General features: G+C 43.7%; 2 protein-coding genes across 2 annotated transcripts; one reads left to right on the top strand and one right to left on the bottom strand.

The window, feature by feature from the left end:
* Positions 1-187: 187 nt before the first annotated feature.
* Positions 188-4,339, bottom strand: NDUFA1 (NADH:ubiquinone oxidoreductase subunit A1). Its single transcript, XM_084258440.1, has 3 exons — positions 4,178-4,339; positions 2,347-2,436; positions 188-311 (listed from the first exon to the last, which is right to left on the bottom strand). The coding sequence occupies exons 1-3, from the start codon at positions 4,277-4,279 to the stop codon at positions 291-293; spliced, it is 213 nt and encodes a 70-aa protein (XP_084114566.1). The 5' UTR covers positions 4,280-4,339; the 3' UTR covers positions 188-290.
* Positions 4,340-4,592: 253 nt separating this feature from the next.
* Positions 4,593-5,618, top strand: RNF113A (ring finger protein 113A; the record flags this gene model as incomplete). The annotated part of the gene is made up of 1 exon (XM_084258253.1): positions 4,593-5,618. The coding sequence occupies one exon, from the start codon at positions 4,593-4,595 to the stop codon at positions 5,616-5,618; it is 1,026 nt and encodes a 341-aa protein (XP_084114379.1).
* Positions 5,619-13,945: the final 8,327 nt, after the last annotated feature.

Here is a 13,945-nt window from a genome sequence, read left to right as displayed (position 1 = left end):
ACATATCAGGTGCCAGGCACAGTGACAGGAACTTGGCGCACATTATGTCTATAATTTTACAAGCCTCAACTGCCTTTTTGATTTTTTAAGGTGATGAAGCTTACACTAGGTAGATTTCTTGATCAAGTGTAGTATTGTTTTAAAAAATAAAGAAAACTTTTTTACTTTTCCATTTTATTTTTATTAAGCACTACATAATATATTTGCCATGCTACCTAACGTAGTGCAGAATTTTCTAGTAGGGTTAGATGTGCATAAGTTATTTTTCATCAATCAGGAAACTGCTTCTTTTAATCAATGTTCTCCAAACCCTGAAAAACAGTTTAAAAAGGAGAATGTGAGAATTGTGTTCCCGTCAAAGATGTACATGTACTTTCATCCTCAGTGTTCCCAAACGGCATTCGCAGTTATTAAAGAAAGTACTTTCACATCCCTCATTTCTCTCACTTCAACAATAAACCGAACTAAATTTTATAATAACTAAAGTAAAAAGAATAATCTATATTGATTTCCAGTTTTCATTTTCTGACAGCAACAAACATATATCACTTTAATGCACCCTCAGAGAGAGGGCAATAAGGAAAAACTTTTATAAAATAAAGCCAACATGAAGAAGATACTATGTACTCTCACTCTGCTTTTTTACAGATGAAGAAATGAAGGCTGAGAGAAGTTACAAGTCTCTTGCTGAAGTCAGCAAATAGCAGAGCCAGCATTCAAGATAGGGACCCCCCAACTCCAGAACCTGTAAACACGACACTGTTTCAAAGACCCATCCTATCTTACTTAGTTCACAACCAAAAACTTCAAAAGCTATAAATTAAAAGATCAGTGATAACATTTACTCCAGGTGTCAAACAGTACAGGTATTTTGTTTACTATTGTAAAAAATCGCCTATGGGGCCTCCCAGGTGGCGCAGTGGTTGAGCGCTGGGTTGCAAAGCTGCCCGCGGCCTATGAGGCGCCGGTTCGATCCCCGGCTGCTCCCAGGCCCCTGGAGGAGGATCCCACATGGTGCGCAGACTTCTCCTGCCGCCCGCTGCTCCCCTCAGCAGTGTACTTCTGTCCTTCTGCCTGCTCTGCTCCCCGCTCTGGCTCTGGTGAATTCTCTCACCCTCCCGTGCTTCTGACTGTACCCAGTGCATGTATAAACAAACAAACAAATAAATAAATAAAACATGCCTCTATAAAAAAAATTTATTAAAAAAAATCGCCTATGTGAGAAATTTAAAATTGCACAGCTCTAATTCATTTGGTCTGGCTAGGGACCTAGGAATGTGCATTTTATCCCATGTGCCAGATGATACTGACCATAATTCTTGGCTCATACTCTGAGAACTACTTTTCTAAATGGGTAGATATCCATTATCACATTAAATTATCAAATAGCACTATATATTGAGAAGCAAGTGACCTAGGTCAAGTCTATATAGTATTATTTAATCACTTGGACCCTCCGTTTTCTCACCTATAAAATGGAATTAATGTTTACCTAGGTTCACCATGAAGAACAAATAAACAAGCAGAAAATATAAAAAAGTAAAGTTTTAAAAGAAGGAGTATGAACTATAAGAGATAACGTACTGTTAAGCCATATGAAAATGCTAATACTTGGCCATTTTGGAGCTGTAAAAACAGCAACTAAGCATGATAAAATATAAAATTATAGTAATGCTTTACATATGATACTGGTGCAAGAACTGGCAAACCAATGAAGTGCAACAGAGCAGTCATGAAACAGACCTGTGTGTGTATGGAAATTTAGTTGACTAGAGTGCTGTTTCAAATAAAAAATGGACTCTTCTATAAATGGTTAATTGAGACAGCTGGTTACCTCTTGGAAAAAGTAAAGTTATAAACCTGCTTCACATTATACCCCAAAATAACAGGTACATGGATCAAAGTACTAAATGTAAAAAAAGGGGAGAGAGCAATAAACTGTAACAGTATTTTGGAGAAATTGTAAGTAAGGAGATTCCTTTTTAAGCAAGTCATTGAATTCAAAATCCAGATCAGTAATATATGATAAACTGAACTTCAAAATTACAAAAATATGATCTCATGGAAGACAAAGTCAAAGACACATTGGGAAAAATAGTGGCCACATATAAAATAGACATTTAATATCTATAATGTACAAAGAACTACAAATCAAAAAAGACAAAAATGGAACAAGTAAAGGGTACAAAGCAACAACCCACAGAATAAGAAATACAAATAATCATGAAATATGCAAAATGCTGTTCCACCTCCCCAGTAGACAAGAAACAACAAACCAAATTAGCACCATGAGACCTGGTACAAAGGTACTAGAAACCACCTCGGGAAGCACCAGAGCCCTCTTACCTTTGACACGTAGTAACGGTTAACTCCTGAGATGCGCCTGTCTCTTTCCATCAAATTCCACTGATAGGAAAAATGGGCAATCCTTTTTTCCTATAATGAAAAGAAATAATCACTGCAGTTTATAATGTATGATCCAAAAGAGGGGTGTTAGGACTTTTATAAATGACACTCTAGGAAAGCATAAACACTACTAGAATAAAAGCCAAATTAAACAATTTAAGATTAGAATCCCAAATAAAATCGGATCATTAAACTACAGATTAATAAGGAAAGCATGAGTTCTTACACTTCTTATTTCAACAAGCACCACTGTATTGTTCTCACCTTAAAAAAAAATGTTTTTAAAGACTTGTGTATTTGTCCTTTGGGGATGCTACTGACCAGAATCAGCGGTAGTTCACACATGAAGGACAATCACAAAATCAGAAAGCAAATAAATTTATACTCTGTACTTTAGAGATGATGTGAAGAGCTAGGAAGCGGGGTGGGGGGGTGAATGGGGGGTGGGATGACAGCTCAGTGTGCAAAACAGGGTCTTGCGGCAAATTCCTAAAGGCGTGAGAGAGAAGGGGGTGGGGTGGGGTGGGGAGACGAGCCAGGGAGAATGTCGGGAAAACCCTAGCGAACGAGAAGCTACCGAGAAGGGGATGGGAGAAAGGAAAATCCGTCAAGAAAGGAGATTAGCGGTCGCAGGCAGTGGGGGCGACAGAAGTGGCACCTCTCCTCCGCCAGAGGTTGGATCCTGCCTCTTCTCATCGCCGATCTCTGCACCCCTTGCTGCAGGAGGCCTTGTTGCTCCAGCCAGATAGAATACTGACAAGCAGCAAAGAGAAAAGGCCTCACACCATGAGGCTGAAGATCTGGCATCCCTTTGCTTTTTGTTCTTGGTCATAGAAAAAAATTTATCAGAAAGTATATTAGGCAATAAATTATATGTATCAGCATATTGTAAGTAAATAGCACAGAAAATTGTTTGTTTAAAAATTAGTTGTTGGGCAGTTTGGCCCACTTGACAATGGGAGATGGTTTGTTGAACATGCCTGACAAGCATTACAATTCAATAATTACAGTGGGTCCTTCTTTTGCCTTCTCTTGAAGTTTCTTGGGAAAGTTTTTAAATAAAGCTATTTGAGTTAAGGAGTTTCTAGGTAAAGAAAGTTCTGATAGCTGAGTAGCAGCCGGCCCCTGGTGTTAAGGCCACGAGAATAAGAAAAGTTCTTTCTTTACTTAGGCTTTAGCTGATGGGGATGTTCCGGTGGCTATCAATTGTCTTAGGTTATTGTTTAGCTGAAACAATGAATTTTAGTGTAAGACTTAGTTTTTTATTAACCTTGAAGGTTGCCTTTTTGCTGAGAGCACGGAAAAGGAGATGCACTAATTGTTTCTGCTTTGTTTCTATAAACTTGATAATGTAATCTCAATGCTTGCAAAAAACGTATAAATAAAAAACCTGCTGAGCCTTTCGGCAGAAAATACTAACACCTCACAAAGTGTCAGTGTCTCCTCATTCCCTTCCCCTCAGTCCCTAAGTTTCAGATCATTCGTATTGGCCAACGCCGTCTCATCCTTTCAGGAACCCTGACACGACATTTTGCCGGAGGCTGCTCCCCGGCAACCCCTGGCATCTCTGTGCTGCTCTCTCGCCCCTCTCCTCCGCCCCAGCAACTAGCCGTTTCTAGCCCGAGCGGACCGTGGTTTCCCTCCGCCCTCATTCGCCAGCCTCCGCTTTTAGGTCACAAGAAGAAAGGCAAGGGCGGCCAGCCTAACGGCTCCCCTAGCCCAGCGCCAGCTCCCCGAGGGCTCCGCGGCCGGGCGGAAGCCGCCGCCTCACCTTGCCCCCATTGGAGAACCTGTGGATGTAGGCGGTGGCCACTCCGGGGATGAACAAGCACGCGCCCATCACGGCGACCCCGGGGAGGATCTCGAACCACATCGCGACTCCGCCGCCTCGGATCCAAGCCGGTGCCGACGCCTGAAAGGTGACCGGGCTTCGCTTCCTTCCCGGGGTGCAGCGCGGCAGCCAGCGAAAGGGGCGACGTCACGCACGTCTCCGCGGGAAGCTACGGGGCCCGGCAGGGCTCAGAAGGGGCGCGCACTTGGTGTCGCTCACGCGCGCGCCGCGGGCTCCTCTCCGCTCTCTAGTTTACTCCCAACTCGCGGCCTAGCCGGCGCCCGGCGCGTGGTGGCCCGAAGCAGCCCCGCGCGACCAAGCGCGCCGCCGCCGCCCCGCAGCTCGGAACCCGAAAATGGCAGAGCAGCTTCCCCCAGGAAAGTCCACAGACCAGGTATGCACTTTCCTCTTCAAAAAGCCTGGGCGGAAAGGGGCGGCGGGCCGCAGAAAGCGCCGGGTCTGCGACGCAGAGTCCGGAGACAGCAGTAGCAGCAGCGACGAAGGCAGCACCGTAGTTCGCCCGGAGAAGAAGCGGGCGATCCACAATCCGATGATACAGAAGACCCGAGGCAGTGGCAAACTGAAGGCGGCTTACGGCGACTTGAGTAGCGAGGAGGAGCAGGAGCCCGAGAGTCTTGGCGTAGTCTACAAGTCCACCCGTTCCGCCAAACCCGTGGGGCCAGAGGACATGGGAGCGACCGCCGTGTACGAGCTAGACACTGAAAAGGAACGTGACGCACAAGCCATCTTTGAGCGCAGCCAGAAGATCCAGGAGGAGCTGAGGGGCAAGGAAGATGACAAGATCTATCGGGGAATAAATAATTACCAAAAATACATGAAGCCCAAGGATACATCTATGGGCAATGCGTCCTCCGGGATGGTGAGGAAGGGCCCCATCCGCGCTCCGGAGCATCTACGTGCAACCGTGCGCTGGGATTACCAGCCCGACATTTGTAAGGACTACAAGGAGACAGGCTTTTGCGGCTTCGGTGACAGCTGCAAATTCCTCCATGACCGTTCAGATTACAAGCATGGGTGGCAGATCGAACGTGAGCTTGATGAGGGTCGCTATGGCGTCTATGAGGATGAAAACTATGAAGTGGGAAGCGATGATGAGGAAATACCATTCAAGTGTTTCATCTGTCGCCAGACCTTCCAAAACCCAGTTGTCACCAAGTGCAGGCATTATTTCTGTGAGAAGTGTGCGCTGCAGCATTTCCGTACCACCCCTCGCTGCTATGTCTGTGACCAGCAGACCAATGGCGTCTTCAATCCAGCGAAAGAATTGATTGCTAAACTGGAGAAGCATCGAGCTGCAGAAGAGGGTGGTGCTTCCGATTTCCCAGAAGACCCCGATGAGGGTCCAATTCCTATTACTTAGGTTTCCCATAATTCTTTTCTCAAAATAAATATTTTGTTGTTTTAGAAATCTTACTTCGTGTCTTTCCTTTCTAGAGAAAGTGACAGTTCAAAAAGGAGGGTGGTGGGCCTCCCCCGTGGCGCAGCGGTTGAGCGCTGGGTTACGAAGCTGCCCGGCCTCTGCAGCGCCAGTTCGATCCCCGGCTGCTCCCCGGCCACCGGAGGAGGGTCCCACATGACCTCTCCTGCCGCCCGCTGCTCCCCGCTCTGGCTCTGGTGAATTCTCTCACCCTCCCGCGCTTCTGACTGTACCCAGTGCATGTATAAACAAAACAAACAAACAAATAAATAAATAAATAAATAAATAAATAAATAAATAACATGCCTCTATAAAAAAAAAATAAAAAGGAGGGTGGTGAAGTAGGGTTCAGAATGGATGGCTTATAAAAGCATCAAGGTAGGTGTCATCTGGGTTTTTATCTAGTATAAATACTGGTTGTACAGAACATATACCCTCCAGAATTCTCTGGCATATTCCTGGAAAGGGAAAAATTCAAAAAAAAGAACTACAATTTCCTTGAAGTAACTGGAGCTGTGATGAAAGCAATAACTGAATATTTCATATATCACATTTCTGACTAACTTAAAAGTTTGCAAAAGTACTTTCACACATTTTCTCTGTTGGGGAGCCTGTGATACTTCAAAATACATCCCAGCCAAGGCGGGAAGAGTATGAGAATTGGGTCAGGGGGTGGGATTGGTACCTAGCAGCTCAGGGGATGTGTGTTGCTGTCTCTGTAGCCCCGCTACTGTGGCTGACAGAAAGGGTCTGTGCTGTGCTGTCCCATGTGACAGCCACTATCTTCAGGTGGCTGTTACACATTGAAATGCGGCTGGTGGCCACCGTATTGGACATGGTAGTTACAGACCAAACCTGTAAACCTACAGAGGGCAAAAGCCTAATATTTTATAAGCCAGTGTCTGAAACTATCTGTGTTCTCACAGACTAATAGAGTTGATGATGCCCTATTAATGTTAATCTAGGTCCCTGTCTTCTCAACTGGCTTGTGAACTGCAGTGATTAGCCCAGTGCTTGGCCTGTAATAAGCAGTTAATAAGTAAACCTAGAAAGGTTTCAAACAGGAAGTTGGGGCCAGAACCTTGGATACAAGCTGAGGAACTTTGTCTAGGTAATGGGAAGACAGTAGAGGTTTGGAGAAGAAAACATCATCGGATTTTTTTTTTATGTTACTGTGGTTGCAGTCTAGTGAATGAATTGATGGGTCACTTAGGCCAATTTCCTGGGCTGATCCCAGGAAACTGGCAAAAATAAATTGTGGTTTAGAGTATTTTTTATTCATTAATCCACTTAAAGATTTTCTTTGAGCAGCCACTCTGTCAGGCACGGTACTTGGCATAGGGGATATCAGTGGACGAGATAGATACAGCCCCTGTCCTCAAGGAAATGGTCATCAATGACAAGTGTGATGAGTACAAATAAATTGCACTGGGTTCATTTTAGGATTAACCCAAACCCAGCCATGGAGGAGATGAGAAAGGAACTCACATGATGTAACTTGATACATTCGATAATAAAATGAAAAGCACAGTGGGGATACACAAGCAGCCTGCTAGAAAAAGGGCTTACGAAAGCATCACAAAGGATGCAGCATTTAAAGGATCAAACAATAAGAAAGAACAAGGAAAGAGGACGCTGTAGAGGCAGATGTGAGAACTAGGAGTGAACACTGCCATGGAATGCAAAGGAAGAGAGTGTGCCAAAAACTCAAGGAAATAAGGCTATGAGTAGCAAAAAAAAAATCATAAAAATGGTTCAGAGATATACTATTCCTGAGAATTCATACTAGAAAGTGACTCAAAAATAGGATAAAGCTGAGAAAAGGATCTAGGCGTAAACGATGAAGGCGAGGCAGCTGATGTACTAGAAAGCAGCAAGAGCTGAGATGGGACAGGATAGAATAACATTTTAAAAGTCAGAACTGTTTTGTATCACCCTGAATTATGTGGTGCAATTTCTTTTCACAGGCAAAAACTAGTTTACTTAAAAATTAAAAAAAAGAAATATGGAAAGGTAAGAGGTAAGATTACAGTTGGTCAAAGCTAAGCTAGTCTGAGAGATTATAGGAGGCTCCCCTAGAAAATGACCCTTAAGGGCCTCCCCTGGTGGCGCAGCGGTTGAGTGCTGGGCTGTGAAGCTGCCCACAGCCTCTGCAGTGCCAGTTCGATCCCCGGCTGCTCCTCCACGGATGGAGGGTCCCACATGGCGCGCAGACCTCTCCTGCCACCCGCTGCTCCCCTCAGCAGTGTGCTTCGGTCCTTCTGCCTGCTCTGCTCCCCCCTCTGGCTCTGGTGAATTCTCTCACCCTCCCGTGCTTCTGACTGTACCCAGTGCTTGTATAAATAAATAAATAAATCTTAAAAAAAAAAGAAAGAAAAATGACCCTTAAAATGAGACCTGAAAAGGGAGAAAGAGAATCCCAGGCGGAGGGGAAAGTACATATTAAGCATCTGAGCTGATAGACTGGCTTCAGCTAAGAATTCAAAGCAGTTCAGGGTGACTGGAAGAAAAGGACATTGGCCAGGGCCAAACAGCAGACACCCTGCAAGTCCTGGTAAGGGCAATAGCTGAAGGGCAAGGAGATACCATCAAAGGTTTTTTTTTTTTAATAGTGGCATGTTTTATTTATTTATTTATTTGTTTGTTTGTTTGTTTGTTTGTTTTGTTTATACATGCACTGGGTACAGGCAGAAGCACGGGAGGGCGAGAAAATTCACCAGAACCAGAGCGGGGAGCAGAACAGGCAGAAGGACCGAAGTACACTGCTGAGGGGAGCAGCGGGTGGCAGGAGAGGTCTGCGCGCCATGTGGGACCCTCCTCCGGTGGCCAGGGAGCAGCTGGGGATCGAACCTGCACCGCAGAGGCCACGGGCAGCCTCACAACCCAGCACTCAACCGCTGCGCCACTGGGGAGGCCCACCATCAATGGTTTTTATGAAAGGGGGCCTCCCTGGTGGTGCAAGGGGTTAAGCATAGCACAGCACAGTGAAGCTATCCGCAGCCTCTGAAGCTATCTGCAGCCTCTGCAGCACGAGTTCGATCCCTGGCCAGCCAAGGAGCTAACCCACATGGCGCAGCAGACCTCTCTGTCTTGCCCACTGCTCCCCTCAGCAGTGTATTTCAGTCAATCGGTCTGTTCTGCTCCCCACTCTGTCTCTGGTGAATCCTCTCATCTCCCCCACACCTCTGGCCTGTACCCCAGTTCTTGTATGCATAAATAAATATTTTTTAAAAATCAAAGGGTTTTATGAAAGGAAGTGAGATGATCAGATATAAATATGAAGATAATTCTGCAGTGTAGGAAACAGATGGTAGACTGGACGAGACTGGAGGCCGTAAACATTCATTTAATAAATAGCTTTCGAGCACCCACTGTATGCCAGGCCTTCATTTAAGTAGTGGAGATATATAGCCATCTAAATGTGTAGTAACTGTGAATATATACAGGGTAGTAGAGGGGAGGAGGATTAAAGAAATGAAACCGAAACTACCTTACAACCATGACATAGAAAAGTGGGTGGTGTGATAGGAAGTACTGGAGTAAAAGCACTGAAAACACTATTTTTGTTTGGAGAAATGATGTAGTTATTTATTAACTCTAAACTTACTAAAAACTAAACATGCATGTTGAAATTGTAACTCAAGAATAAAAAGACTGTAAAAACAAAAGCATACATCTAAAAACCAAAAACACAACCCTAAATAGCCAATGAGAAAATCTTAGAGGAAACCATAAAAAAATTAAAACTGAATGACAATAAAATACATATTAAAATACATGCAAGATGCACCCAAAATGGAATCATGAAGAAAATTCATAGTGTAAAATGCACTTTAAAAAATATTTCAAGTTAGGGGCCTCCCTGGTGGCACATGGGTTTAAGTATCAGCACCATGAAGCAATCCACACCTACTGCAGCACGAGTTCAATCCCCGGCCAGGGAGGTGACACAAATGGTGCACCAGACCTCTTCTGTCTCGCCCATGTTCCTCTCAACAGTGTATTTCAGTCGTTCTGCCTGTTCTGCTCCCAGCTCTGTCTCTGGTGAATTCTCTCGCCCTCCCATGCCTCTGGCCTGTACCCCGGTTCTTACATAAATAAATCTTTCAAAAAATAAAGATGAAAAAGAAAACCCTTTTCATAAAAAAAAAGACTTTGCATTGTGAATAAATCCTGTCAGAAGCACTAATGTTGTTTACTTGTGGTTTGTTAGTCTGCCATGACTTTCCATAATTAAATAACAGATATAATTTGTGAGCTGTAACTCTTTTCTACAATGGACATATTTATAACATCATGAAATTCTCCAAAGCATGTTTTACAAGCTACTGGAGCTAATAGAGGCCTTACACAGGGTGGGTAAAGACAGGTTCTTTAGTAAAATATTGTGATGAGAGTCTTATCTCCTTTTACTGAATGTTTGAGAGGCACAATAGAGAGGACCCTTACAGCTTGTGATAAAGGACAAAGTAGAGGCAATTTTACTTACTTGGAAACTTGCCTTCAAGGTGATTAGTTAGGTAACAAGTTTTCTTAATTAGTTCACCGAGTCTTAAATATTCTCTAGGTTTTTTTTTATTAGGATGGAGAAAAGCAATCATTAGCACAGCATATAAATGAGCAGAATAGTTTAGGTCTAAAAGTGTTTCCTCTCTGTCCAATACTCCTTGTCCATTTTTCTCTTTTAATTGAGAGTGGGCAGAATAGACAACTAGCTGCATTCACCATTTCTTGTCTCAGACACTTCCTGACTCCACTTGTGTGCCCACATGTGTGTGCTTGGGGGAGGTGGAGGCTGTAAGAGAACTCAACATTCATATTTCAGTAAAAAGTCGACACATTCCCTTCTTCCTTTCTGTGTGAAACTGAATGGAGTAGGCGAAGGATTGGGGGGAATTAATTAGACAAGTATCCTTTTGTTAAGTTAGGGGGAAAAACCCAACTACTTTAAAAATTGTAGCAGAAAGACTAATTTGTAATTACTTATCTTAACATCCTCAAGATATAGTTTTTCTTTTCTATTTTGAACAGCTTGTTCTTAGCTGGTAACTAAATGATTTCATTTTTAAATTCACTGTTATTCTTTAGGCATGTGACTATTTGAATAATGGTTACATCTGAAACAACCAAGAGGCCAAGGATCCCTAATATCTATAAAGAAAAAATGTGGACTATGAGAGCTTTTAAGTCGTCGGGACGCTATCCTCCAAGAAATTAGAAAAGTATTCATTTTGAATCATTCCACTGTAACCTTAGTAGTTGTTTGCCATACATAAAGAAGTAACATTTCTTATCTTTCTTGCTTTCTTATATATTCTTCTTTGATTTTTTCCCCTTTGGGTTTTTTTTAAAAGATTTATTTATTTATACATACAAGAGCCGGGGTACAGGCCATAGATGTGGGGGGGTGGCAGGATTCATCAGAAACAGAGTGGGGAACAGAACAGGCAGACTGAAATACACTGCTGAGGGGAGCAGCGGGGGAGTCAGGAGAGGTCTGCTGCGCCATGTGGGTAGCTCCCTGGCTGGCTGGGGATGGAACTCGTGCTGCAGAGGCTGTGGATTGCTTCATAGTTTGGTGCTTAACCCTTTGCACCACCAAGGAGGCCTGCCCTTTGGGTTTTTTAAATAGCTCTAAATCCCTCAATCCTGAATTTCTATAATTTCCATCATTTCTCCTTCTGGCTTTTTACTTCCATAGCTACAAAATGTGTTTCTATACTTGTTTAATATTTGACATGAGGGGCCTTCTTGGTGGTGCAAGGGGGTACGTCTCAGCACTATGAAGCTATCAGCAGCCACTGCAATGAGCAGCAAGAAGCAAGAGTTCAATTCCAGCCAGGCACAGGGTTAACCCACATGGCACAGCAGACCTCTCCTGTCTCGCCAGCTGCTCCCCACAACACTGTATTTCAGTAGATCTGCCAGTTCTGCTCCCCACTCTGTCTCTGGTGAATTCTCTCACACAACCCCATACCTCTCACCCCACCTCTCTCCCTCCCCCCACTCCCCGCTCCACCTCTGGCCTACATCCCAGCTCTTGTATGCATAAAAAAATAAACGAAAAAAATTGACATGAAATCTCTTCAAGTTTTAGTAACATAGCAAATTATTATTAACATTACTGTTATATCAGAGAACTTACCAATATGTTTAATTAAGACTAGTATATTTTTATTCTAGGTCTTTTTTTTTTAACTACCAGGCTTGGAGATGTGATTTGGGTTTGTATATCAGCTGTGTTACTTACTAACCATGTACCTTGGGGTTTGAACCACAGTGTCTTAATTTCACCCACTGTTAAATAGGGAAAACAACAGTACCCACTCCATAAGGCTTTTGTGAGGGCCAAATGGGCCATCACACCTCGTGTGCCCCTCACAGGGCAAAAATGGGTTTTTACCACAATTATTTTTGTAGTTGTGAAAGTCCTTATGTCTTCTTTTGTCTAAATTTCTTTTTTTTTTAAGATTTATTTATTTATACAAGCACTGGGTACAGTCAGAAGCGTGGGAGAGTGAGAGAATTCATCAGAGCCAGAGCGGGGAGTAGAACAGGCAGAGTGACGGAATACACTGCTGAGGGGAGCAGCGGGTGGCAGGAGAGGTCTGCGTGCCATGTGGGACCCTCGCCCTGGGGCCGGGGATTGAACCGGCGCTGCAGAGGCTGCGGGCAGCTTTGCAGCCCAGCGCTCAACCGCTGCGCACCCATGGGAGGCACCTTCTTTTGTCTAAATTTCATCTCATTCTCAGTTCATAGGATCTTCCTATGTTCACATTACAGACTATGGTTAGCTTCTAACTTTTGTTTTGACTTTTATACCCTGTAAAATGATTTCCCTGAGAAAACTATACACTTTCAGGATTTTAAAGTTTATCTCTGATTTACTTATTAGTTTACATAAGTATGGTAGTCTCAATCAGATTCCAAGTCTCAGCCACCAACTTTAAACTGAAAACTTTTTTTAATTGACAACTCAATTTCCCCGTGAAACCAAATCCCTCATGTCATATCGTCATTACCCCTAGCTTTATGTCATCAGTACACATGGGCAGTAGCTAATGTCTGCTAGGATCCTTAACTGATGGGACAGTAATTCCAAGAATTAAACTATGTAAGTCTCCTTTACACTGGAGTCCAAAGTCCTCAAACATATCTTTACCTTAACTAATATATAAAATGAGATTTTATCCTTTCCTTCACAGATGATATGAGAATCAGCAGACACTTGTGTGAATTTTTTTGTACTTCCATACATTATTTAACTCCTTTCCGAATGGTCTGTCTGATATTTAGGTAACTTTAGAGCTGATCTGGGTCAACAATTAATTAAAATAACAAACACTACAGCATTGAAATGAACGTCACTTTGATCTTGAAACTTGATGTTAGTTTTATGGTTCCCATTATACTGGAGTTGAACACCAAGCAGTCCTACATGATTCCCACAAGGAGGTTTATTTGTAAAAAGACCTAATATAAAAGGTACAATATAATTTATAAAAGCACCCTGCTCAATGGAGGCCAGGGCAGTATTTGTAAAGTAAAGCTTGTGGGCCTCCCTGGTGGCACAAGAGGTTAAGCACAGCACTGTGAAGCTATCCGCAGCCTCTGCAGCACGAGTTATATCCCTGGCCGGCCAGGGAGCTACCCACATGGCGCAGCAGACCTCTCCCGTCTCGCCTACTGCTCCCCTCAGCAGTGTGTTTCAGTCAATCTGCCTGTTCTGGTCCCCACTCTGTCTCTGGTGAATCTTCTGACCCCCGGCACCTCTGGCCTATACCCCAGTTCTTGTATGCATAAATAAACAATTCTTTAAAAAAAAAAAAAAACAAAGCTTGGGACTCCCCTGTGGCGCAGTGGTTGAGCACTGGGCTGCAAAGCTGCTCGCAGCCTCTGCAGCACCGGTTTGATCCCCAGCCACCGGAGAGGGTCTCAGATGGCGTGCAGACCTCTCCTGCCTCCCGCTGCTCCCCTAAGCAGTGTACTTTGTCAGTCTGCCTGTTCTGTTCCCCATTCTGGCTCTGGTGAATTCTCTCATCCTCCCGTGCTTCTGACTGTACCCAGTGCTTGTATAAATAAATAAATAAATCTTTAAAAAATAAAATAAAATAAGGCGTGTGTGTGTGCGTGTGTGTGTGTATGTGTGTAGACACCTTCCTTCTGCTTTTCTTGGGTGGAGTCCCACACATGATACTGCCCATCTTGGGAAGTGGAAAGAAGATTCTCAGAGTGTGCAGTGAAACAGTTTAATCAACAATAAAAGAAAG

Source organism: Talpa europaea (assembly GCF_964194135.1).
Source record: "Talpa europaea genome assembly, chromosome: X".
In the NCBI taxonomy this organism is placed as follows: domain Eukaryota; kingdom Metazoa; phylum Chordata; class Mammalia; order Eulipotyphla; family Talpidae; genus Talpa; species Talpa europaea.
This window is presented reverse-complemented; position numbering and strand designations above follow the sequence as displayed.

Coding starts and splice junctions, on each gene's coding strand:
- NDUFA1 (XM_084258440.1), bottom strand. CDS start 4,279: ATGTGGTTCGAGATCCTCCCCGGGGTCGCCGTGATGGGCGCGTGCTTG. Junction 2,437..4,177: donor GGTTCTCCAATGGGGGCAAG/GTGAGGCGGCGG, acceptor TTTTCATTATAG/GAAAAAAGGATTGCCCATTT. Junction 312..2,346: donor ACCGTTACTACGTGTCAAAG/GTAAGAGGGCTC, acceptor ACTGTTTTTCAG/GGTTTGGAGAACATTGATTA.